Genomic DNA, 25514 nt, shown 5'->3' with positions numbered 1-25514 from the left:
GTCACGGTTCAAAAAATACAAGGTGAGTTTATCATGAAAGCAAGACATTCTGATACCAATCTAGTAATAACGTGATAATGCCAACACTTATCAAACTAGAAATATTTCATTGAAAATGTGTATGAAGGAAGAAGCTTAAGAATTAGAAAGACTAATCTCTTAGCCACCCCTGTTGTTCAAAGCCATACCTTGAAGAAATATATTATGGAACATTTTTATTATTTTTATTTGGCTTAAATATGTTGGAGGTCCCTCTAAAATAGGGGTCCTTTGGTTAAGGCCCCTACAAAAGATTTTGGGTGGAATAAGCCCCTAATGTGAAAATAATATATAGTGATAAACCCCTGCCGTGAGGTTCCGTTTAATTTCTGATGATTCTGCAAACGGCGCTGACGTGGTTTATATTTTGTGAAAATTATTCAATTAAAGAGGGTGCCACATAAGTAAATGAGGGTTGAAAAAAATAAAAATAAAATAAAAACCTAAGTACGTTTGGGGATTTTACTTGGGTTTTTTACTTTTGAGTTTTTATTTTTTTATTCTTTTCAACCCTAATTTACTTACGTGGCACCCTAATTATTTTCAAAAAATATAATCCACGTCAGCGCCGTTTGCAGAATCATCAAAAATTAAACGGAACCTCACGGCAGGGGCTTATCACTATATATTATTTTCACATTTGGGGCTTATTCCACCCAAAATATTTTGTAGGGGCCTTAACCAAAGGACCCCTATTTTAGAGGGACCTCCAACATATTTAAGCCTTTTTATTTTCAGAGTTAATACCAATTCCATTCCAACCGTTGAAAATTTCGAACATTAGCCATTGACTTGGTCTAAGACATTAGTTAGTTTAATTAGCAATCTTGAAGACGCGTCTGTTATCTTTTGATTCAGTTTTGTCATACTACCAAGGCTTTGTTTATAGCTCCACTTTGATATTTTGGTTATCCTTGCTTCCATGTGAAGGTTACAATATTTGTTTCCTGAATCCGACATCAGAAAATTTTGTTAGAATGGACCTGCAACATAAAGTGTTTCTTCTTCTTCTGCTGCTTCCTTTCCATGTTCTTCTTATTACAGCACAGACAGCCAGTCAAGACTGTTAGTTCAATTCAACTTCTATGATATTTTTTCTCTTTCTGGTGTTTGATATATATTTGCAAGTTTGTGTTTTTGATGCTCTTTAAATATGGAAAGAAGTGCCTAAACTCTTGTAGGTTTCTATTTTGGGCTTCACTTTTATACAAGTTACAATAGTATTATTACAGTAGTTCCATGGAGGGAAGGAAGTTATAAGTAGCTAAGATTTGTTTTCTTGTCCTCTTACAATTATTTGGTTCTTCACCAAAATTAATTGGGATCTCTCTTCTGTCTTCAAGTGCTTATGCATGTAACTTAGGAAAGTGTTTGCAGGTGAAAGATATATTCTACCATCTAGATCATAAAAAAGGTTGCTAATTAGAATTTGACAGTTGACCTTTATATGTATAGTTGTCTAATATGCAAAACTGTAGTCTATATCCTGGAAGCTCCTTTGTTGCTAATGATGTTAAACTATAAAAGTTTCACATAGCTGAATTGATTATTTACATCATATGTTAAAATGAAAAGCAGGTTTTCCTTTAGTTATTTATTTGTTTCATTTCTGAAATAGCTTTATGAGTTGAATGTAATTGTTGAATTCTTTAATTCATAGTAGTTTGTGGTCTGGAGCTATATGCAACCACTCTCAGAGGAGTTAGATTGTTGAGTAATGAGAAGTGATGCAGTTTTGTTTGAGAGTTTAGTCTCTTGAGGACAAATTTTGGTTTTCTCAAATGTACATTTTTCTGCTGCAGTTACTGCCCTATCATCCCTCACACAATCTTGGAAGAACAAGCCACCAAATTGGGTAGGCTCGGATCCTTGTGGCGGTAATTGGGACGGAATTCGTTGCTCCAATTCAAGAATTATCGAATTGTTAGTTCATGGTTTCTTATGCTCTTCAAATTGATCAAATATTGATAATCTTTATTGCTTTCTACTTTGTTAAAAAGGAAACTGAAAAAGATTGCTCTTATTTTCAGGAAACTTGCAGGCTTGACTATGGAGGGACAGCTCTCTTCAGCAATCCAGTCCCTATCTGAACTAGATACCATGTACATGTTCTAATTCTCATATGCTTAAATGTTTCTGAATTGGTGATTTTTTGAAAAAGGCTCTTCCAATGTGAATAAGGGTGTATATACCCTTAAGTTAATCTAAAGTGGATTATAGTCTTAATCCACTTAATGATTTTAAGGTCATTTTGTTTTGACTAGGTGGTTTGTGGATGTAATACTCAGTTGTAGCTAAATCAATAACATGCTGTTTTTGTGCTTACAGTGATCTTTCTTACAACACGGGCTTGACAGGAACAATTCCACGTGAAATTGGGAATTTGAAAAAGCTAAACTCCCTGTAAGAAAGGAAGTTTATTCAGTCATAAATAAAGTGATTTTCTTTGATAGAATCCCTGTTATGTGCTATCTAATGTGTTTTCTACCACTTCAATCTTTTCTTTTTCCTTACAAAATATAACTTACTTTTTCATCAGTACCTTATTTTTTTAATTTTTTTCCAGAGCATTGGTTGGTTGTGGTTTAACTGGTCCTATTCCAGATTCAATAGGGTCTCTAAAGCAGCTAACCTTTCTGTAAGAACTCCAACATAACCTGCTGCTACATTTCTGAGAAGCTCCATGAACATATAAGAATTATTGCTTTTCATGCAGAGCACTGAACTCTAACAAGTTCAATGGAAACATTCCGCGCTCTCTCGGCAATCTCACCAATCTTGATTGGCTAGATCTTACTGATAACCAACTTGAAGGATCTATTCCTGTCTCTGATGACCAAGGACCAGGTCTTGACATGCTCCTTAATACCCAGCACTTGTATGTCAACTCTCACTGTCACCTTTCAAATGATATCGTAACAATAACATGACTGAATGATCTAAGAACATTAAGTCCACTGCTTGCAGTCATTTGGGGAACAATAAGCTCAATGGTACAATACCAAGAAAACTTTTCAGCTCCAGTATGCACCTCAAACATGTGTAAGTTTCACATCTTGTAGTATTTAATTTTCTGGATTTTCAGAAACTATAAAAAGGTATGAAAAGTCATGGTTGCCCATTTAACAAAGTCAAAGATAGTGTAAATTTTATAAAACATCTAATCTCAACTTATTCCTCTCTTATATTCTTCTTGCCAGGCTTTTTGACAGCAATAATCTAACTGGTGGTATTCCTAGCACCCTTGCTCTTGTGAGCACAGTGGAGGTGGTGTAAGTATTATATCAGTGCCTTCGTTCACACAATTATACTGTCTCTGAATTCATTTGGATTTTCTTGTATTGAATATTTTCTCTTGATTACAGGCGCTTCGATAGGAATAAATTAAGCGGGCCAGTGCCTTCAAACTTGAACGATCTTAAAGATCTTAGTGAGCTGTAAGAAAATGAAAGAAACATTACATGACCTCTTAAGCTTTGTATCTAAAAGTAAAAACTATCTCGTTTCTGAAGGAATAAATTTTTCTGAAAGAAGGCATTGAATGTATTTTTGCAGCTATTTATCTCACAATGGACTGAATGGCTCTCTGCCGGATCTTACTGGATTGAATAAACTAACCTATGTGTAAGTAGTATAATAGTGATATTCTATCATTAAATTTTATTAATTGCATCGAACGATTAGGATCAAACATGTAGAATTTTAATCACATAGCTTCTAGAAATGGTTGCAGCAATATTTCCTCTCCATCTACTTTTATGCAGAAACAACATGCAAAACAAAGGCATATAATTATTCATTATTCAATGATCTTAATTTGCATATTTTTATGAAAAACAATCTGCAGGGATCTAAGCTACAATAATTTCAACTCTTCTTCTGATATTCCGTTATGGGTTTCAAGTCTGCCAGAATTGACAACAGTGTATGTGGTTCCTTCCTTCATGTGTCCTTTATTTTACCAGTTCAACTTGGAGTTTGTGACTTTTGGTGACCAAGTATTATTACTATCATGTGAAACAAAAACACTAAAGAACAAAAAGATGTTGAAATTCCCATATAAAGCTACATTATTCCTTGGCTATACATGAACAAGATATGGTTATGAGTAGGAGGTGATTTTACTGAAATGAAATATGGTAACAGGATACTAAAGGTTAACCGGCTCAGTGGCACATTGAACCTTACCAATAGCCCCAGCAAGAGTCTGCAACTCATTGATTTGGAGAATAATCTGATAACGGATCTCGAGCCAAGAACCGACCAATTTAGTTTTGACTTGATGTAAGCTTCATTGTTTACAATATCCATATTTATTTTGTAGTCTTACAACTTAGTGCATGATGGACTCAAACTTCCTTTCTTTCTCTGAGGAAGTTATCTAATGTTTTTTGCAGACTGATTGACAATGGAATTTGCCGCGAAAATGGAGCCTCTGAACTGACTTACTGCAAGGTGTCCCAAATCGTTCCCTCATATGCAACACCATCAAGTAATTGTTTACCTCCACCATGCAGTGACAACCAGATTGCCAGCCCTAACTGTAAATGTGCATTTCCCTATACTGGAGTTCTGGAATCCAGAGCTTTTAGCTTCTCAAACTACAGTAACACAAGTTACTACAAGGAGATTGAGCAGACTCTGATGGTTTCTTTTCAAGAACACAAGATGGCAGTGGATTCAGTTTCTCTCAGCAATCCCAGGAGGAATTCATCTACTGATAATTTTCAGTTGACTCTGAATGTCTTCCCATCTCAGTCTGATCGTTTCAATACAACTGGAGTTTTGAGTGTTGCTTTTCTGCTAAGCAACCAGATTTACAAACCCCCAGAGTACTTCATCCCTTACATCTTCAGTGGTCTTAGTTATCAGCACTTTGGAGGTGATTGATTCAGTACCTCATTATGAACTGAAAATGCCAAATACTATGTCTGTTATATTCTGTGTTATAATGCTCTTTTTCCTCTCTGACTCGGTCACTTTTACGTCACATATTAGGAGAGAGCAAAGGATCAAGCTCATCAAATACAGGGGTAATTGTTGGTGCAGTTCTTGCTGTATTGGTATTTCTTGTACTAGCACTCCTTGCAGGGATATATGCCATCCGCCAAAAAAGAAGAGCAAAAAGATCTGGAGGGTCAAACCCTTTTGGTAAGAATTAAGAAAAGATTGATGCAAGCTTGGCTTAAGTTTTGTACCTTCAAGGAGTTTTTTCTAGTTGGCTTTTTATTGATTGAATGTCATTTTAAATGCAGCAAATTGGGAACAGAACAAGAATAGTGGCACTGCTCCTCAGCTGAAAGGAGCAAGGTGGTTTTCTTTTGAAGAGATAAGGAAATACACCAACAACTTCTCAGAAGCCAATAATATTGGATCTGGGGGCTATGGAAAGGTATTTACTTTATATTCATGACTACTTTTTCCCTAGAAGAAATTTTCATTTCATAGTTAAAGATTGATTTCTGATACTTGTTGTCTGTGCCAGAAACATTCAACTGAAGTATTTTCCAAATTATTTTCTTTTTTTTTTCTCTGCTGAATCTAATTAGTCCTCTATTCAATAGGTTTATCAAGGTACTCTTCCCTCTGGGGAGTTGGTTGCCATCAAACGGGCAGGAAAAGAATCTATGCAAGGTGCTGTAGAGTTTAAAACTGAGATTGAACTTCTATCAAGGGTCCATCATAAGAATCTCGTTAGTCTTGTGGGCTTCAATTTTGAGAAGGGTGAACAAATGCTCGTGTATGAGTACATTCCAAATGGCACTGTCATGGATAGTCTCTCAGGTACTTCCAATTCCTTAACCACTCTATATGTACCAGTACCATATTGGTATATTGTATCACAGACTCAAATATAGAAAAGGAATGGGGATGCAGTGATGATAAATTTTCTTTATTTAGGTCTTCAGGGTTCAGGCTTTACACTTACCACTGATATGCTTTTACAACAAGTGGTTCTAGGATCTAATAAAGCATGTCTATCAAGTTGATTGGCACATTTCTTAATTACTTTCTTTTTATTATTTGAATTTGTAATGCAGGAAATTCAGGGATATTGATGGATTGGATACGAAGGCTGAAAGTAACACTCGGTGCCGCAAGGGGTCTGTCCTATCTACATGAACTTGCTAACCCACCAATCATACACAGGGACATAAAATCAAGCAATATCCTACTTGATGATCACCTCAATGCTAAAGTTGCAGATTTTGGTCTCTCCAAACTTCTTGTTGATAGTGAAAGAGGCCATGTCACTACTCAAGTCAAAGGGACAATGGTTTGTATAGAATGCTTCTCAGTTCTCACTCCTACTTTAAGAAGAAACATACAACTTTGTTCAAAAGGGTTATTAAGTTTAATAGTGACCAAACTTTTCATAGCTCAGATGTATTTTGATTCTTTTAGTAGCCTTAAACTTGATATTTGCATGAGGGATAGATAAGTGAATTTATTTCCTTTTATTCTCACAGGGGTACTTGGATCCTGAATATTACATGACCCAGCAGTTGACTGAAAAGAGTGATGTATACAGCTTTGGAGTGTTTATGCTAGAACTAGCAACAGCAAGAAGACCAATAGAGCACGGAAAGTATATTGTAAGAGAGGTAATGAGGGTCATGGATACATCTAAAGATTTATACAACCTTCAATCCATAATAGATCCAACTTTAATGAAAGGGACAAGCCCAAAAGGTCTAGAAAGGTTTGTGGCACTGGCAATGAGGTGTGTCAAAGAATATGCAGCTGAGAGACCTACAATGGCTGAGGCTGTAAAAGAGATTGAGAACATAATTGCGCTTACTGGAGAGAACCCCAATGGTGAATCAGCTTCAAATACAGAAACTTATGAGGAAGCAGGCCAGGGAAAACATCCTTATGTCACAGAAGAATTTGAATATAGTGGAATTTTTCCAACAACAAAGGTAGAACCTCAATGAGTTTTGGTATATATTCTTTTGTAAGGTTTGGTGTGTCAATTTTGGATTCAAACCCCCATTGGACCCTGTATAGGCGGTTGCTCTAGAAAGAAAGAAAAAAACTATCATTACAGAAAAGGACAAGGTTTAACTCCAATTTCTAAATTGATAGGCTCTCATTGGATTATAATGTTTATTGTTAGCATTAAAATGCATTTTGCCTGAAGGGGGGAGGAGGAATGGACTTGGTGATGGAATGTCATTTCCATTTATACTTATTTATGTTCTAGTCATGAAAATGTTTTGTGAATATTTGAGTTATATTGTAATATTTTGAATGTAAGTACAATACAGAATGTTGAGTTTCAAAAGACAGCATATCTGTTTTTCTATCATTTTCTTTTCATAAACAACTCCTGGCAGCATATCTTAATATCTGGATGTTAAGATATTTCCTAGGACAATTAATTCTAACTCTATGAGATGATATCATAAATTCTAGCTTCTGCAGATAATATAATTATTAAATTACACAACACCTACAAAATATATCCAAATATAAATCACTCAACTTTCAACTCATTTTTACTATAACTAATTTTACCAAAATCAATTCTATCAAATATCAATTCAGAGTTCAGACACAAACTAAACAGATAAAGCTTGAATAGCAGAGAAGTTACCAATTCAAGGAATTTTGGTGATTTAGTGTGTTTGAGAGTTTTTAGGGAAGGAAACAATAAGAACTTTGAGGGGAAGGAATCAAGGAAAAAAGGAGGGAAAGAGAGTGTAAGCTCTCCCCTTATTTGGAAGCTTAAAATTCTAAAAAAACCTCTAAACTTGAGGAAATTTCACAAAATAGTCATCGAGAAGTATTGAAAAGTTTTTAAGAATTCCTCAAACTCTTTTCCCCTTCTTAAAAAAACAATGGGAGAGTTTCATAAGCCTATCATTAGTCATTACTCATTTCCCATTTTCCCTTCCACCACCTCCCAAATCAAACTTGCAAATAATGTGTTATTAAAACAAATTTGTGATACATTTGCACTCAACGTTCTATTTTATCCGAATTTCACCAATTTTATTATGCATATTTCTCTTCTTTTTCTATCGCATCACCTGTGATATTAATCATTAGTTATTTCTCTTTACTTTCTTCTTATCTCACTCTAGACATGCATGAAGTTTAAGTGTAAAGAGACTTTTTCCTTAAAAAATAAAAAAGTGCTAATAACACTCATTTTAAAACTCTCTTTTCTACATTCTTTCATGGGTTAATGGTCAAATTGGTGTCTGAGTTTGTAAACAAGTTTGACCGTCACTAAACGTCATTTTTCGTCAGATGGACTAAAATCAAACTCATTTACAAACGACGCATGCTCTAATTTGACCATCAACCATTCTTTCATTTCATTGTGATTGATTGAAAAACTCATTGAAATGCCACATACCCTTCATGAAACGTGGCATGTTAGCATGAACTATAAAGGTTGTGATTGCAAAACCAGGGAAAACAATCGGTGAAGTGAAGAGGTGCAGCAAGCTGCTTCCACCATGACTGAGAATAACCCAAAAACCAAAACCCATGATCTTCCTCTTCCAGAACCACCACCATCTTCTTCTTCTTCTTCTTCTTCAAACGGGGATCATGGATCAACCAAATTGACACCCCCCAAGAGGCATTTCAACCCACCAGAATCAGAGATTCCAGATGCTGCAACTCTGAAGGATCAATGGAGGTACGCCATCAGGCAATACAGCAAATGGTACTCTCACGCTTGGGGCACTGCAATTCTCGCTGGGGGTGCCTTCTTCGCCCTTGGTTGGCTCATCAAGGGTGAAAACCCTATACCCTCTTTTCGCTCCAACAACGCTCAATCTCATGACGACGGTGACGGCAAACCTCCCTCTTGATCAATCCACACTTTTCTGCTTTTGCTGGTGCCATGTTCCATTCTCTTCTTTTGGGTTAGTTCATCATCCCCTTTCATTTCTTTGTTTTTTATTTTCAATTGACATTTTTTGGTGAATGAGAATTATAATTGAACTTGAATTAGGGTTTTGGGAATCAGGAAAATTGTTATAGTTGGTATTTTGATTTGTTTCTGTCATTCAATTTTAAGGCTATTTGGTTGAATTGGTCATGTTAGCAGGGTGATTAAGTAATGAAACAGTTTCTAGTATGTGATAGAGTAAAGTGAAATTGTGAAATTTTTGGCCCAAAAGAGTTGAAGATGAAAATAGGGTTTTTGATGAATGTAGTGTAGTGCAAGGTTGCTTTTCTTCCAATGGTGGAATGGAATCAGACATGGATATATAATGTATTTTGGACTTCTGGCAGAGCTTCTGGTTTCTGTTATGACTTATGAACACTTTCTGACTGTGTTCATGGATATTTGTGATATTAATGTCTGTAAATGTGGGTGATACCATAGCAAACGTTTTCTGTGACCTACAGTTTCTAGATTGATGCACCAGGCACTGTAACATTGTTATAAAGAAATAGTGAAATGCCTTTGGAGAATTGCATGTTTGGGTCATGCTTGGTTGGAATTAAAATGGGCTGGGGAGAGATGATATGTATTGGAGCATTATAAAGGCTAAAACACCTCTCTCCTATCCATTTTACTCCAGCCTAGCATAGCCTCATATGGTTATTTTGCTGAATCAATTGTGGGAATTTGTTCCTGTTGGTGCATTAGCTGAGTCATGTCTATTTGAAAATTTCTCAACTTTTTGTATTGGGAGTGTTACATACATTGAGTCTTGATGCTTTGCTTATCTCATGGTGCAAGAAGCCATTCAAATCTAAATTGAATGTTTCATGATTCATCATATTTTGACTATCCTATATCTCCCCCATCTGGTCAGCTCTTCTTAATGGTGCTTCTACAAGTCTTTTTCACTGTTAGATTAAGAGAAGGTTTTTAGAGGAAATATAGAATATTGGATTTGTCATAGGGAGGCAGAGTAGTCAGCAAAAAGAAAACTTTTGTAATCATTACTGTAATAACAAACTCGCAACTAAATTCCTATATTCCTTGACATGTCACAACTCAGAGATAATCCTTAAGTTGTTTTTTTTTTCTGGATTGTTCTCATTGGTCTCTCAAGAATTCCTGGACATGTGGTAGTATCCGAGCTTGTCCAGTCTTGGAAGTGTTTAGGTCTGCAGCGCATTTGGTCCCTTACTTCCAATTTGGCCAACAGCTCTATCCAATACATGATGCCCAATTCCATCATGCCCAAACCACCTAATTACCCATGCATGGCACGGGTCTGGTATTAGTTTTTCATACAATAGGAGCTACTCTAACTATGTTCTTTAATGATTATTCCAAATCCTATCTTATAACCCTTTATGTAACATTTTTGTCTCCGCAACTGTGACCCTGTTTTCTTGTTGACTCTTGACTGTCCATATTTATTCTCATACAATATTGCAGGTCTTATAGCCGAGTGGTAAAACTTTCGTTTAAACTTGAGTGGTACTTTTCCAATGCAAATCACACATTCTTCCGTTTTACTGAACAGAATTTATTTGCTAGGAGCCTTGACTGCATATTGTTTGTTGTCTTCATATGTCAGCAGGAGCTATTTCTAGGCATAGAGCTCTTCTTTTCATCTGCCTTTTCTCCAAATCTCCCATAACACTAGGCATCAATTTTATAATTAGTGCATCATCGGTCATTTTATTCTTTTAACATAACTGCATGATTGACTCTTATGTCTAAATTTCCTTCTCATCAAATTGGAATGAATGCTCATCTATCTTTCTTCATCCAACTATAAAATGTAACAACGAACAAATCGAATTCTACACCTTTTTCTTGTCTTACAGGATTGTGCAGGTCTACTTACTACTTGACCTTTCATATTGCTATTGATGCCAAACCTTATAAATGTCACTTTATAAATTGTATTCATGAGTTTATATTCAAATTGAAAAGTTCTGTTTAGTTCTGTCTAGAAGCCTGAAATATAGTAATAAATTTAAATAAGTAAATAGATAATGCGTGGGAAGGGGTAAATTGGAGAAGAATTGCTTGTAGACATCTTGTGCATATGGCATCCTTCATCTGCTCATAGAAATTTTATATTGCAGGCGCTATTTACTGGAATCTAGCGTCAAAAGAGCCCTGAAGATGATTGCAATGCCCTATGGAATTTTAATGTTTACAATCTCGTATCACAAATGTAAATTTGCTTTTCTTAAAATGTGTTCTTGCCACTGTTCTGATATGGATGTGAGATAAAAGTTTGTACATATGTTTCATTTCAACTTTCAAATTATGAGTGATTATCAAACAGTTTAGTTCAAGATTGGTTCGGTTGCATGCTCAAACTCAAAACTACCTTAGTCCCTAACTTACCCCTTTGGTTTTAAGGAATAGATCCAGGGGTAAGATATTTTAATTAGATATTTGTTTAGTTAAGAGGATGTGAGAGGAATTAAACGTTCTCCTTATTTGGTTTACTACGGAGATTGATGTTATTGTTACCGACAAGATATCGGTTTAGTGGTAGGTAAGTTAGACTCCATAAGGGTCATGACACAAGTTCTAACCCAAAAGAGTCATAATGTGAGACTGATACTCCCTCCGGTCCTATTTATAAGCAACAAAAAAAAAATTCACATAGTTTAAGAAATGTATTTAAACTAGATAAAATGCATTAAATTTGTCTTAAATTAAAATGAACTTCCAAAATTACCCTTTTGTTATTAGTGTTGGAAAGTGGAAAAGAGAGAGAATAATTAATGAGACACATTTTACAAGTTAGAATTAATAAGGACATCATTGGAAAAAATTAATTAATATAGCTCAAACTTTCATTTGGTTCTTATAAAAAGGATCAAGATTTTTCTTCTCTTTCATGCTTATAAATAGGACCGGAGGGAGTATAATTTTCTGAATGAGATTAGTCTTCTCTAATAGGAGATGGGTACACCGCTAAAGACCAAAACCAAAGGGGGGTGATTTTAAAACTAATTTATTTTATATTCTTGTATATATTTATCATTTATTTTATTCAATGTAATTTTAGCTTCAAAAAGTTTAAAACATATTCTGTTCTCTTCAAATCCCTTTCATCAATATACTCTAAGAAAAGAAACTCCTCCTGGGCCACGTGTCACGTTTTCCTTTTTTCTCTTTTACTAAAACTTTTTTCTTTTTCCTCTGAAGTTCCCGCTCTATTTTCAGTCCAATTCCTTTTGTTGTTTTAAAACCATTTCAAAAACTTGACATTAAAAAGAACTCTGCAAAAGTCATATCAATTGGAAAGAGAAATGTTAAAAAATAATATTTGTTTCCTTTTCCAACACTCATTTGCAGAACAAAAACGCACCTTCTCTCCTCTGTTTTTGAAATTTCAGATTCAACTCAAAATCATCTTCTTCTCTCCACCTTTAATTTTTTCGTCTCTTCTCTTCCTAAAGCAGTGTTTCTTCTTCTCCTCAAACCATTTGCTCAGTTTTTATTTTATTTTATTTTTTTCCCTTCTCTTCCTGAGCTCTATTGATTAAACTTAACCGAGTGTTTCATCTTCCCCCAAAACCATCATCAAATGCTTTCACACATCAAATTAGTTTGAAAATATGCTTCTCTCTTCCTTCTCCCTAAACTCTGTCATGCTGAATCTTCTCTGTCGCACGATCTCTTTTTTCTTCCCCTTTCCGGTTACTATATTGTTACTGATGTTTACTCTGCTTATTTTGCTTAATGTCGTTTTCCTTTACTTGCAGGAGGGACAATTTCTTAGAGGTATTTTTATTTCTAAATTTCAACTTGTCTTAGGTAATGCACAGTATCAATTGAACTCTTTTTGTCAGATGTTGGATTGGTATGACTCATTGCAGGCAGAGAACTGTTCAAAAAATATGGAAGACTGTGATATATGGCAAGTCCTTGCAGGTTAGGTCGCTGTATTTTGAAGATTTATTTTTATTTTGGCTTAATTCCACTTTGAGCCCCTGATGTTTCATAAATGTGCGATCTGCACCCCCCGTGTATAAAACGTGCGGTCAAGGTCCCTAACGTTTCTAAAACGTGCGATTAACGCCCTTCCGTCCAAATCTGTTTGGTTCCTCAGTTGACCAAACGGAAAATGCTGACGTGGCATTATTTAATTAATTAAAAATTTATTTTTCAAATAAAATTATTTCAAAACATAAAAATAAAAATTATTTCAAAGCAGAAATTTATCCAGAAGCTTCGCTTCATCTTCAACATCTAACTCATTTTCTTCAACTTCCCTAATCAAAACAAAAAACTCAAACCCAGATTTGTTAATGCATTGAAAAGAAGTACTACTTCAAGCCCAAGTACAAGAAACAAAAAGACACCAAATAGATCAAGCAGCTAATACATATCAAAGAATCAAAAAGCCTAGAAAGACTGCATCCACAGCAAGAAAAACACGCACCACCAGCTAAGAGAATAGACAACAATAAGGATCAGCAATAGCAAATAAGGGTGGAAATATCCCTGTGCAAATATTGCAGCAACGAGCACCATCTGAGAAGGATATGGGCAGCGAATAAACACCCTTAATCTCCAAGGCTATAGTGATCCCAAACAGTGCAGAGGATTGGACATCCACTCATATTGAGAAAAATGGAAACCTTTTACTTTCCCCCTTAGCCATAGCCAAGATCTATATTGGATTGAATCAAGAGATCCCGACCAGTTTAGCACCTTTTCTTCAAAAATCACACTATTTCTAGTGTGCCAAATTAGCCAAATAGTGGAAAGCCAAATTATGCCCAGACCGTACCTTCTGTCCCTCCCAGAAGATAAAATCCCCAATCAACACCCAACCAACCTGCAACCTCCTCCCTCTCCCACCCACCTGTAATCACCCCCTAACCTCACCCTAATCAATTTGCAACCTCAACAAACCCACCCCCACCCACCTGCAACCGCCACCCTTAACCCATACCTCACCCCAATCAACACCCAACCAACATGCAACCTCAACAAACCCACCCCCACCCACCTACAACCGCCACCCAACCAACCAGCGGAGAGAGCGAGATCGAGAGAGAGAGAGAGAGGGTGAGATCCAGAGGAGAGAGCGAGATCCAGAGCGAGATTGAGAGAGAGAGAGAGAACAAGTCTGAGAGATTTGGGGTTGTGGGGTGAGGTCAGGTTGAGGAAGCCATGGAAGGAGGAAGGAGAAAGATGAAAAAAGAAGAAAGAAGAAGAAGCGTGAATGAGGGAGAGAGAGGGTCGAGTGATGAGAGATTTTTCATTTTTATTATTATTAAGTTTTAATATTTTATTTTTTTATCAGAAATTAAATAAATGCCACGTCAGCATTCCGTTTGGTCAACAGACGGAACCTAACGGAAGGACGTTAATCGCACATTTTAGAAACGTTAGGGACCTTGACCGCACGTTTTATACACGAGGGGTGCAGATCGCACATTTATGAAACATCAGGGGCCCAAAGTGGAATTAAGCCTTTTATTTTTAAAATTTTGGTTTTGTTCTAAAGCTATATATGTTTTTCAATGGCAGGTATTGATCTTGCTGGTCAGATTGCTTTGGTTCTAATAGCTGTGTTTTTTTTTAGCAGGTCTTAATTTTAATGGTCAAAGTTTTTCTGACACCTTTCAGAAGCTTTCATTGCTATTTATATTAATACTTAAATTGGTTTGATTTTGTTGGTGCATTGTTATTTGCTCCCTCTACGAATATTTGCATCCTTTTAGTGTGCAAATGGTGAACCCCTTGATTTAGATGTGTTCTTAGGACAAACTCATCTTGAAGTCAAAAGTCAGTCTACCACAAGTGACTATGACTTGGGTGTCTTTAACTGAATGTTGTATTTTCTTTTCATTTCAGTTTTTAGTGTCAAAATTTGGCAACACAGATTTATTCCAAAAAAAGAAGTGATGAAAAACCTAATGTTCCTTCATGTATCTAATTCATTGCTTGAAAACCTCTGGCTACCTGCTTCTTGCTAGATCATCCTCACGCACTATAGTAGGTAAGCAAGTTCAAGACGCTACTTGGAATCTACTTGGAATCTACAATTATATCTCTTTTTTCCGCAATCAGTTATCTTTGTTTGTTTTTATTTCTTTTTGTTCCTTAACCTGAATTTGTTTCACTTGCTAAAGCATGATGAAAAATGAGGTTCCATTTCTTTCTAATTTCTCTCTTTATTAGTTCAGTTTGTTCACTCTATTTTCACTACGATTTAAGGTTTGATTCTTTTTCCTAAGCCTATAAATTAGTATTTTTTAGCTTTTGTTTATGATTATTGCTGGACCAGTTTTATATCAATGTGCTACTTTGGTCCAAAAGGAACAATTGTTACGAACTGCTATTTTGGTAATTAGGACTTGATTTTTTGTGTTGTCATGACTAACCTCATGTAGTTTCTAATGTTCTCTCTAATTGGATAAGTACCTTATTGACTGATAATTGCTTAGTGATATATGCAACTTAATTGGATGCTGCATTTTTGAGATTTTGAAGCCTTCATCTTTGAGCTTATTTGTGTTATATTAATGGATAATGCTTTACTCTTGCTCTCACTGTTTTGAAAGAGCCATGGGAAGTACCATCTGAATGCTTGCTTTTTGAAAGAGTCATGGGAAGTACCATCTGGCTTGCTTCTGAAATCTGGAATGCCATGTTGGTTGTACTAATCTTTCTAATTCCTCAATTATTCAGGCCTCTTAGTTTGCTTATTAAAAACAAATTCAGGCCTCTTAGTGAAAACTTATTGTCTTATGCTCTACGAATTTTACAGGGGCCGGCTTCACTGCTTCATTTTTTTTATCTTCTCCATAGACTACATGGGTAAGTCATTTTTCTCTTTTGTCTTTTTTGTGTCAATATTTAGTATCATCGATCTTAATTTTATAAAAGATGTGATGGAAAACCTAATTTACCTTCATCTAGCTGATTCATTGGTTAACAACCTCCTAATATGCTTCTTGCTGGATTTCCCCCAAGCTATATAACAATATTGTGTACTAGATGCTACTTGTAATCTACATTTATATCCATTTACTGTTATCCAGAATTAGTTCTCTTTGTTCTTTTTGTTTTTATTTCTTTGTTCATTAGTTTTTTCACAACACTTTTTCATTAGTTATATCTTTGGATTTGTAACTTTTCGCAATAAACCATTGCTGCTATCTTCTATTTTGTCAAGTGACAGCTTCAAAAGTCTTTTTTTAGTGTTATAGAGATGACAATTCTTTTGTTTCTATTGTTCTTTGAGTTTCTATATAGTAAATGATGAATATAGTGTGACTATGTTCATATTACAATGTTGTAAATACCTGGGCTGGGATGCAACCTCTTGAAGTTTGTTTGAGGAAACATGAAGTAACAATGCTCCTACATTATGAGAATGGTCCGGGTGCTCTATCTCTTTGGCATTATGGCCCCACATTTCCTTTCTTGATTGGGAAAGTTGGATTATATTTTTCAACTTTCTCCTTTAATTGCATCTCGTGTTCTTTTGTCTTTTCCTAATAGCATTGCAAACACCATCCTTGAGTATAATAGGTTCATGCTCTTGCTTTATTGTTTTATAGCCAGTGTTGTGTTTCCCGTCCTAATTATTGGTTCTATTTTATAGTTGCTAACTTATTGTGCTTTAATGTCAACTTTGTGATGCTACTTTCTTATTCTTAGTTATTTTGATCAGTGTTATACTACTCCATAATCAGGATTTCATAGTTTAACTATCATATTGTTGATCTATTTGTGGAGATGATTTTAGTTTTCACTATAATGTTTGATTGTGTTATTGCAGAAAGAAGGAGAGCATGTGGAACAAGATTGTTAGGCATGATGATGAAGATAATGGTCTGTTATGGTAGAGCCATTAATAGGAGTAGATGGTTCTTCAAGTACAACATTGATTTATGGAAAATATTGGCTCACTCCAAAGAATGCTTTCTATTTGGTCATTATTAGTATATACTTATAATTGGATTTCTCATGTTTGTTCTTAGTTGTCGCTATAATTTATATTAATCTTACAATTTCATTTTTTAGCTATTCTTCTCCCTTACTTTTTTTAGAAATAACTTATTTAAAATATGACTGGAGTTTAACAAAAATACTTACATGGTTATATTGTCAAATAACGATTCTTATATGGTTTATTATTAAATTTTTAAATATAAAATTTTCCAACCAGAATCTCAAATAAACATAGAATTACTTCAAAATTTTATTTGATCAACTTAAGTGTGCGATACAAATAGGATTTCTTAAAAAAAACTACTATACGAATAAATTATTTTGGTTAACTAATAAATCATTTAAATAAATTATTCTTCAATGTTTAAGTATATAATTTCAGTTTTAAAAAAAATTCATTAGTTAACGGGAAAAATATCAATGCTAACTAAAATAATAAATTTTTAAAAATTCTTACATAATGGATTTTTATATTATATATGGATTGACATATCTTCCTTTATACATAGTTAATTTACACTAAGTTTTATTATAAAATTATTTTTTCAAAGTTTAAATAACAATTTCATTACAATTTAAATTATTTTGGCTAACTAATAAATTATTTAAATAAATTATCCTTCAATGTTTAAATAAATAATTTTATTGATCAACGGGGAACATGTCCTTGCTAATAATTTTTAAAAATAATTCTTACACAATGAATATTTATATTACATACACCTCGGAGGTGTTGTTTCCACTTTTTTGATTGGGTTGACCTCCTATCTTATCCTTTGTAAAGGATTTCCCAGCTTTTCTAGCAATATATATATATATATATATATATATATATATATATATATATATATTTTTATTCTCAAAAAAAATATACATTTATACATACTTAATTTAAAATACCTTTTACGATAAATTATTTTTAACTTTACTAAATAATTTTATTATTTTTTAAAGTATTTGTTAACGAATAAATTATTTAACGAAATTATTTTTTAAGGTTTAAATAAATAATCTCATAAATCAACGGGGAAAATGTTCATGCTAACAAGAATTATATTTTTTTAGAAATTCTTACATAATGAATTTTTATATTATATAGAGATTATTTATATCTTCTTTTACAGAGTTAATTTACATTAACTTTTAAAATAAAAATATTTTTTTCGTTTTTTACTAAATATTTTGATTTATATTGAACTATTTTGGTTAACTAATAAATGATAAATTATTTAAGATATATTTAAATAATTTATCTTATAATGTTTAAATAAATAATTTCATGAATCAACGGGAAAAATATATATGCTACTAAATTTATATATTTTAAAAAATTCTTAAATAATGAATTTTAATATTATATAGAGATTAGTTATTTCTTTATTTTTTTCAATGAATACATAAATAATTTTACCATAATTTACATTATTTTTTAAATACATAATTTCATCAATCAACGGGGAAAATGTCTATGCTAACAAAATTAATAACTTTTAAAAATCTTACTTAATAATTTTTTATATTACATAGAAATTAGTAATAATAAAACTCAAAAAATATTGGCGCACCATAAATTTCCCATAAACTTAATCAAACCTTTAAATTTAAATATTAAGTAACTTTTCAGACTCACATATATTACAATTGCTTTATCTCAAAAATTTAAATTTATATTTTTTATTTTAAATAAAAATTGTTAAGTAAAATCGATCGCGGTAGACGACCGTGACCCGTGCAACTGCACGGGTAACTTACTAGTTTTTAAAAGAAAATTGAGTCCCCTTTGTGAAACTCAGCAGAGTTATATATGAAGATTGTTGCACCGATGGAATGGGATAATGTGTAGTTTTTTTTTTGGTCAATTGGATAATGTGTTAACACTACTTACATGTCAAAGCCCTAAGTACTTGTGAATGTCCACATTTTTTTTTACTTTTGGAGACAGACTACAATCTATGGAGACAAAAAACCCAAGGAATCATCCAATAAAAATTTACTTAAGCCAGCCGGAGGCTCATGCAAGAGAAGCCCATCTATCCTACCACCAGCCCACGGTAAATGGCGAGGAGCTAAAGTATTGTTCAAGACACCTTAAAAACCTATGAAGCCCACCATCCAATCTCCACATATTTTATCTATATTTTTTTTTTGGTAACATCTAGGAGTATAATATTTTATTTAAGGTACTCAATTAAAATTAAAATAGGAGGTTTAATTATTTTAAGATTTTAGTGAATAAAATGTTGGTCTAGTGATAAGCAAGTTAGATTCTCGTAAGAATGAAAACACAAGTTCGAATCCCGATAAAATACATTTATTGAAATGACATGCAACAGTTTTTCAAACAAATGACGACGTCTGTTAAAAATTAAAATAAATAAATAAACTTATAGTTAAGCAGAATTATTTCTCCTAATGTTGCCTCCATACACGTTTGCATTCACTTTTGAGTTAAAATTGAACATTACTTTTCTTATGAAGTGATGAAAATCCATTCAGGTAACTAATTTAACTCGTTTGAGAAGAACCTAATCAAAGTCGAGGTGACTGTTCCAGTTCCTTTACCTAACTTAACACCTCTGTGGGAAATATAACCAGAAAGTACATGATAAAGCACTCTTTGCCACCATCAGGCCTGCTAAATTGTAATACGACGTACGTTCCAAAAATTACAGGTCAAAACCTCCCTGCCCACCGAAAAGTCTGAGACATACATGCTTCATATTCCCTCAACCATGCTTCATCTCCATCCATCAGACCATCACACCTCCTAAGCAAATTAAGGTGAGCCACATAGAGTGAGAGAGAAGAAATACCATTCACATCGATCAGATTCAGATGATATGAGTCTACATGCAAAGAGTGAAGATGTAGCCCTGAAGTCATGGTGGACATGATTATACTTTGTCATGATCATACCATTCAATTTACACATACATTATGATAGTTCATGCAGAAAAAAATAAATGCATGTTCTGGGTGGGTGTGACATGGCATGAAAGATTGGAGGGAAAGAGAAGGGATGTTATGGTGTGACATAGCATGAAATTAGAAGAGAGATAGCTCTCATTGACATATCAAAATCACAGTGTCAAATCGAGGCATCGATCAAACATACTGTTATTATCAAACAACACGTAAACTAAACTGTTCCCTGTGATGCGGTGACCTCTCGTCAACAAACCACTATCCTACTCTCCTTTCTCTGCAAGCTGAAGCTGTGTTTGAATTTATGGGAAACAAACAGTGCGCGCATTGTGATGAATGATGATCCAACACATGCATGTATTTGGCATTAGTCTCAGCTGAAGACAAACTTAACTTTGGCAGTTTATGTGAAAACGTTTGTACCTTTCCCGTTTCAGGTCAGACCTTTCTGATTCGTGTGTAAACTAGATACGCTTTTAAATGCCAACAGTGAAGTTGGGACCCTATTTTTGGTCAAACTGTACACTACACAACCCTTAATCACTCAAGTCATTCGGATTAGTTTCTTGAGATTTTAAAACTACATCTAACCATTAATCTTTCTTCATACATACCGCTCAAAAATTGAACTCTAGACTATAGATGCACAAAACTCCAGCTATATATGTACAAGTTATGCTAGACTTTATCAGTGCAAATGGGTTGATATTCAAAGAATTAACTATAAACAAATACATGTAACATGTATATATATGTGGTAAATATAATTTTTCTTATATATAAAAATATTGGACGAAATCATGTTCCTTTTTAGCTGTCCTTGTCCCTTATTTAGAGCATACCGTCTAAATAAAAAAGAAATCTCTAAGACTGGAATTTTTTTACCCTGAAGTGATATGCTTCAATTTAATGGGAGGGACAGGAAACATGATAACTTAGACAATTGATGTTGCGTAGAGCAATCTAAATTGTGTCACACTGTAAATATAAAATCCAAAGACGTTAGCAGTAATTTGAGTATAAATCACTCAAAAACTTCAATCAATTAGGTACCGATATAGTATGATTCAATAAATTGATATGATGCTTTAACTAGATAGTTCTCAAATAATTATATACTTAGATAATATTAAAATAATTTAGCATCAATTGTTTTGTTTAAGTTATATATGATTTTTTCAGAATTTTTCTTTGTCAAAAACTGGTTCACTCTTTTTTTTTTTATAATTACTAACCTTTAGCAGTGTTATTTATAATATGATTTGAAATAATTTGCAAATAAGCTCTTTAAATTTGCTAATCAGATTTTAGGCGGACACAAATCCTAAGAAAAATATTTGTGGAATTGTAGTTCACACAAGTTAATTAGATAATCTGATCAATCTTGCTAAGTTTATTGATGATATACGTATTGTATGAACCGCAATGATGAAGATTTTCTTCATTACTATTTCCATTCATTTTTTGTAATAAATAAGCGTGAAGAGCCATATTCAAAGTTATCCTATCTAAATAAAATTTGCATTGATATATTCATTCATAAGTATTTCTGATCTTCCATTGTAAAGTTTCTTTCAGCCAAAAATAATAATAATAATGTGGAATTGGAATAGTAGTGTAATAGTGTAATGTATAGAAAAACATCCACAATTAAAAAAAAAAGAGAGAGAGAGAGAGAGATGCATCCACAAGCCAAAGATCACCATATAATTACTAAATAGTAATAAAGATAGTTTTCTTTGAACTAATATAGGATAAGATAAAAAGTTACATATTTGGTCAACAAAGTCAAGAATTCCAGACTTGGAACTACACTGGCCCATCTATCTTAAGTCTTCCTCATGAGCAGTGACTTGAAACACCTATTGATATGATAACCCTAATAGAAATAGTAATACAGACATAGGGACAAAGATAAAGATGGAAGGAAATGTGACAAAGTCATGGAAAGAAATCAGAAAAACACCATATCTAAAACCCCCTTCATTCACTAGATCCTTCAGCTATCTATTTCCTATATCTGCAAAATAACAAAGTCATAAAATATATGAAAAAGAAATCAATAATGTATGAACTTACATATAAACGAAAAATCATTCAACATGCATCATTAATATGAGTGTTAGAGTGCGCACCAGATAATAAGAAGCTCCATGGTGGAGTGATTGGACGGTGACACCCCATTGGTTGGTTAAAACTGGTTGACCAGTAGCATGGATGAGAACAGCATCATCCCCAAACGCCTCACGCACGTTGAAAGGTCCCGCCGCTACCTCGAACGCCACACCGTTGATGAACACCGTTGGTCTCGCCGTAACACCTGGATCGGCAGTTCCTGAGACACACCGAGTAATCTCTCATGTGCAACTCCAAACACACACAAGTGCAATAGCCACTAAAGTCAACAAATACTAAAGCCGATTTCAAACGAAAAAAGGCCATGCACACGTGACCATAAAACCATGGCACCCACCTCAAATTCACATTAATCTCACTAACTTGCCATTTTTTTATTTGAAAGAGTAATAAAGTCCAACTTGGAGAATGCAAAGTGTATTGAATGATTAAGAGGGAGGGAGAATAATGCATTGTGGAGATTTTCAGAATATCATGCACAACCAAACTTGATCAAATCTATGAGTGGAATAAAGAAGGGAAATTTCTATAGATGATTATTTTAAACTCTAGACTATCCCTGAATCATGTTTTTTGTATAATTTGTTTTATAACATGTTCTTGATGTAAGGAAAATTAACTTACAGAGAAACCATTTTAACCTATGAACCAATTTTTTTTCTCGTCCATAATAGACAAAACCATAAAATAATTAGTACCTTGAACATGAGAAGTCATGAGGGATGAAACAGGAACTGCGGTGGTAGTGGTAGGAGTTACAACAGTAGTTGTAGGAGGAGCAGTTGTGGGAGGGAAACAGAAATTAAGCTGAGGAGATTGGTGCATAATTTTCAAGGACTTGTCATGATCTTGATGATCTTTCTTTGAGGCAGCAGCACCACCACTATGGCTCATAAACTCACCAAACAAAAGACTAGCACGAGGACCAACGTTGTGTTGACTGCTGTGTGGTTGAGTTTGAACCACATTGGAAAGCTCAGAGAAGCAAAACCCTTGTGATGTTAAGGTGTTGGTAGCATGATGTTGCACTGGGAAGAAGAAAGACTCGGCAGGTGTTGGAGAAGGTGGTGGTGGTGGTGGAAGAAGGGTAGTGGTGTCATTGTGAGAATGAAAATAGGTTTGGTTCACCGAGGCGGTGGGGGAGTTGGGCACCACATCGGTGACGTTAGAGAACCCTATGGAGAACAACTTGGGTGGTGGTGGTAAGAGTTCTTTTGGGGAAGATTTCTCCGAGGAAGAAGATGAGGATGATGAAGGTGCAGTGATTTGAGGGTGCTGAGATGGAGGGTTTTGTGGCGGTTGTTCATTGTTCGGGTTGAGGTTGTGGTTCTTTGCATTTTGGAGATGGCGGAGCTTGTGCTTGCTCCTTGATTTGCGGTTCTGGAACCAGTAGAAGACATTAGCATCACCCACTTGGCCATACTCTTGCAACTGTGCCCTGATCTTCCTTATCTCATCCCTTGGAGGATTCACCATCCCAGAGTTGAATATTGCTTCAAGAATCCGAATCTGTTCCGGCTTTGGGTTCCACCTAGGCTTTGGTTCAGGACTCCTCTCCTCACAACCTGAAATGAAGTATACATACTTTTCATGAATTCCAATCAATATCTAATGGTCTGATCGTTTTACAAATCGAAGTGACAATGACTGAATCCCAACGAAACGTGACAACAATAATTTTTAATTTATTTATACATGGATGATCACGTAAAAGTGTAATAACATTTGGATTTAGAATTTAGAAATGGTTTTTCAAGGCATGTTAAAAATAAGTGGTGAAAGAGATTAATTTGAGTGATTTTGATGAGCATGAAGAAATATGAAATAATTGACCTGAAGTGTAAGGGGTTGATCTGTGGCAACCAGTTGAGATGAGAGAGGAGTTGATGTCATGATGCTGCCATTGGTGGTGAGGGTTGCAGGGCTTGGACTTGAACATGCTTGGCCAGTGTCTATTAGAAGAAGCCATGATGATGATGATGAAAGAGGAGTTATTATAACTGAACTCAACTGAAAGCTAGAAATCAAAAACAGCCAACCAGATGATGTGAAAACAACAATCTAGAAGCTAAATAGCTAGAAGCCCTTTTTGTTGGTCTCAACTCACTGAACCCTTCACTCACTGAACCCTTCAGAGGCAACATAACAAGTTGTCTTCTTATATAGCCACTTCACCTACCCTCTCCCTCTGTGTAACCGTGCATCTCACCAATTAATCTGTTGCATCAATTAAAAAATTGTTACAAAACTATATATTGGTGATGTACAATTAAGAAGCTAGCATATTAAAATGAAAGATAAAATATATATAAAAGTGGAAGAGAGGCAACAGGAATCGCCTGTGAGAAAGATGAACTAGAAAGGAAAGGGATCAATAAATAAAAAGGGAGAGTACCGTGTAATGTATCTTCTCCCATCCCCTGCAGTAGTGAGAGTACAACTAGCTAGCTATATAATAGCTTTTGCAATAAGCAATTAATGGTGGTTGCTTTTTAAAGTAGAGGGAAATTCCCCCCGGACGAGAAGCAAAGGGAACATGGAAAGGAATACATGCTGGGGACTTAATAAGGAATCTTGTTCAATGCTGCTGCTGCTTCTGCTGTTAGGGCTGGCTTCAACAGAGGGGTGGGTGATCTGATCACTTTGTCGATTGATCTCACATTTCAATATCTGTGGGGAAAGCAAAGGTAAAGAGAGAGAGTCTCTTTATGATGAAGAGTTGAGGTAGAAATAAGTGTGGGATTATTCTAATGGATGAGGTTGTTGTGGGAATAAATAGGGGTTGGGGTGATCGATGGGGGGTTTCAAAGTCAAGAATACTTACTTGTGTTTGATTGGAAAGCGGTGGTGGGTTAGTAATTGCAACTATTTTAGGTTATTTTGGGCACCAACACCTTTGGATTGAATCGAGGGCGCATATTTATTATACACATGGAATTATTTTACCTCAATTAATTTATTTCATACTCCAATATATCTAAATACACTTTCAATTTTATCTCTGAATGATATTTCAAGGGGTAGCTGGTAAACATATGGATTAGGATTGGAGGTTCAGAGACCAATCCTAGAGAACCGTAATTTATCTTTTCGACATAAAAAAAATAAAAATAGAAATCATGCATTTGGACATGAGTAAGAAGATACCCCACCCCATAGTTTGTAGCGCGTGGAGTATATGACATGGTTTAGTGGTTACGTGCATGGGGCGATTGTAGTCAGAATTCTTTCAAGGGTTTTGACGTTAGCGGCAACTTTTTATTGACTTGGTTACTGCAGGCCGGCCCAACCGTAACTGAGGCCTAAAACGAACTTTAAAGTGAGGCCTAAGTGATGCATTTTTGTTTAAAAAATTTCTTTATTAATTTTTATTTAAATTTTACTTTTCGAGCTTTTTGAGATGTAAAATCATTTATTAAATTATGCTAATCAATTTGTATTGCATCCAATTCCAATTAGTTAGTACTTTACGGTCTTTTTATATTGTAGAAAAAAGGAATTTTTATTGTATCAAAACTCAATATAACCATGTCATCACAGC

The 25514-nt window shown here is 34.5% G+C and overlaps 3 protein-coding genes and 2 long non-coding RNA genes across 9 annotated transcripts; 3 read left to right on the top strand and 2 right to left on the bottom strand.

Annotated features, from left to right (window-relative positions):
- The first annotated feature begins 874 nt into the window (after nt 1–874).
- On the top strand, nt 875–7351 carry LOC130723170 (leucine-rich repeat receptor protein kinase HPCA1-like). Its single transcript, XM_057574126.1, has 18 exons — nt 875–1104; nt 1842–1962; nt 2070–2141; nt 2368–2442; nt 2606–2677; nt 2756–2917; nt 3007–3081; nt 3240–3311; nt 3405–3476; nt 3595–3663; nt 3887–3964; nt 4186–4323; nt 4437–4921; nt 5038–5190; nt 5295–5431; nt 5604–5823; nt 6081–6316; nt 6510–7351. Exons 1-18 carry the CDS (start codon nt 1017–1019, stop codon nt 6975–6977), a joined length of 2793 nt encoding a protein of 930 aa, XP_057430109.1. The 5' UTR covers nt 875–1016; the 3' UTR covers nt 6978–7351.
- Nucleotides 7352–8472: 1121 nt separating this feature from the next.
- Nucleotides 8473–11277, top strand: LOC130726448 (uncharacterized). The gene is made up of 2 exons (XR_009014869.1): nt 8473–8924; nt 11062–11277. It is a non-coding gene; the product is annotated as an uncharacterized LOC130726448 (long non-coding RNA).
- Nucleotides 11278–12344: 1067 nt separating this feature from the next.
- Nucleotides 12345–16983, top strand: LOC130727006 (uncharacterized). 5 transcript variants are annotated; one of them, XM_057578334.1, is made up of 5 exons: nt 12345–12871; nt 14807–14951; nt 15517–15604; nt 15723–15772; nt 16740–16983. In XM_057578334.1, exons 2-5 carry the CDS (start codon nt 14879–14881, stop codon nt 16901–16903), a joined length of 375 nt encoding a protein of 124 aa, XP_057434317.1. In that variant the 5' UTR covers nt 12345–12871; nt 14807–14878; the 3' UTR covers nt 16904–16983. The 5 variants fall into 5 exon arrangements, 4 of the variants coding, with proteins under 4 accessions (XP_057434317.1, XP_057434319.1, XP_057434318.1 ...); XM_057578336.1 differs by having other exon boundaries at nt 15517–15608; XM_057578335.1 differs by having other exon boundaries at nt 15517–15611.
- On the bottom strand, nt 13225–14416 carry LOC130727008 (uncharacterized). The gene is made up of 2 exons (XR_009015075.1): nt 13873–14416; nt 13225–13808 (listed from the first exon to the last, which is right to left on the bottom strand). It is a non-coding gene; the product is annotated as an uncharacterized LOC130727008 (long non-coding RNA).
- Nucleotides 16984–21534: 4551 nt separating the features above from the next.
- On the bottom strand, nt 21535–24697 carry LOC130724015 (WUSCHEL-related homeobox 9-like). Its single transcript, XM_057575174.1, has 5 exons — nt 24369–24697; nt 23807–24190; nt 22672–23538; nt 21973–22172; nt 21535–21857 (listed from the first exon to the last, which is right to left on the bottom strand). Exons 2-5 carry the CDS (start codon nt 23940–23942, stop codon nt 21852–21854), a joined length of 1209 nt encoding a protein of 402 aa, XP_057431157.1. The 5' UTR covers nt 23943–24190; nt 24369–24697; the 3' UTR covers nt 21535–21851.
- Nucleotides 24698–25514: the final 817 nt, after the last annotated feature.

The sequence above is a fragment of the Lotus japonicus genome, chromosome 6 (genome assembly GCF_012489685.1).
Source record: "Lotus japonicus ecotype B-129 chromosome 6, LjGifu_v1.2".
Lineage (NCBI taxonomy): Eukaryota > Viridiplantae > Streptophyta > Magnoliopsida > Fabales > Fabaceae > Lotus > Lotus japonicus.
This window is presented reverse-complemented; position numbering and strand designations above follow the sequence as displayed.

Bases quoted from the DNA above. Each gene is read 5' to 3' on its own strand.
- LOC130723170 (XM_057574126.1), top strand. From the start codon at position 1,017: ATGGACCTGCAACATAAAGTGTTTCTTCTTCTTCTGCTGCTTCCTTTC. The intron at 3,664-3,886 runs GTAAGTAGTATA...AACAATCTGCAG, and splicing joins TTGAATAAACTAACCTATGT to GGATCTAAGCTACAATAATT. The intron at 5,432-5,603 runs GTATTTACTTTA...TCTATTCAATAG, and splicing joins GATCTGGGGGCTATGGAAAG to GTTTATCAAGGTACTCTTCC.
- LOC130727006 (XM_057578333.1), top strand. From the start codon at position 14,879: ATGTATCTAATTCATTGCTTGAAAACCTCTGGCTACCTGCTTCTTGCT. The intron at 14,952-15,516 runs GTAAGCAAGTTC...CTGTTTTGAAAG, and splicing joins ATCCTCACGCACTATAGTAG to AGCCATGGGAAGTACCATCT. The intron at 15,773-16,739 runs GTAAGTCATTTT...GTGTTATTGCAG, and splicing joins CTTCTCCATAGACTACATGG to AAAGAAGGAGAGCATGTGGA.
- LOC130724015 (XM_057575174.1), bottom strand. From the start codon at position 23,942: ATGGCTTCTTCTAATAGACACTGGCCAAGCATGTTCAAGTCCAAGCCC. The intron at 23,539-23,806 runs GTCAATTATTTC...ACTTCATTTCAG, and splicing joins ATCAACCCCTTACACTTCAG to GTTGTGAGGAGAGGAGTCCT. The intron at 22,173-22,671 runs GTACTAATTATT...GGTGTGTCTCAG, and splicing joins CATGACTTCTCATGTTCAAG to GAACTGCCGATCCAGGTGTT.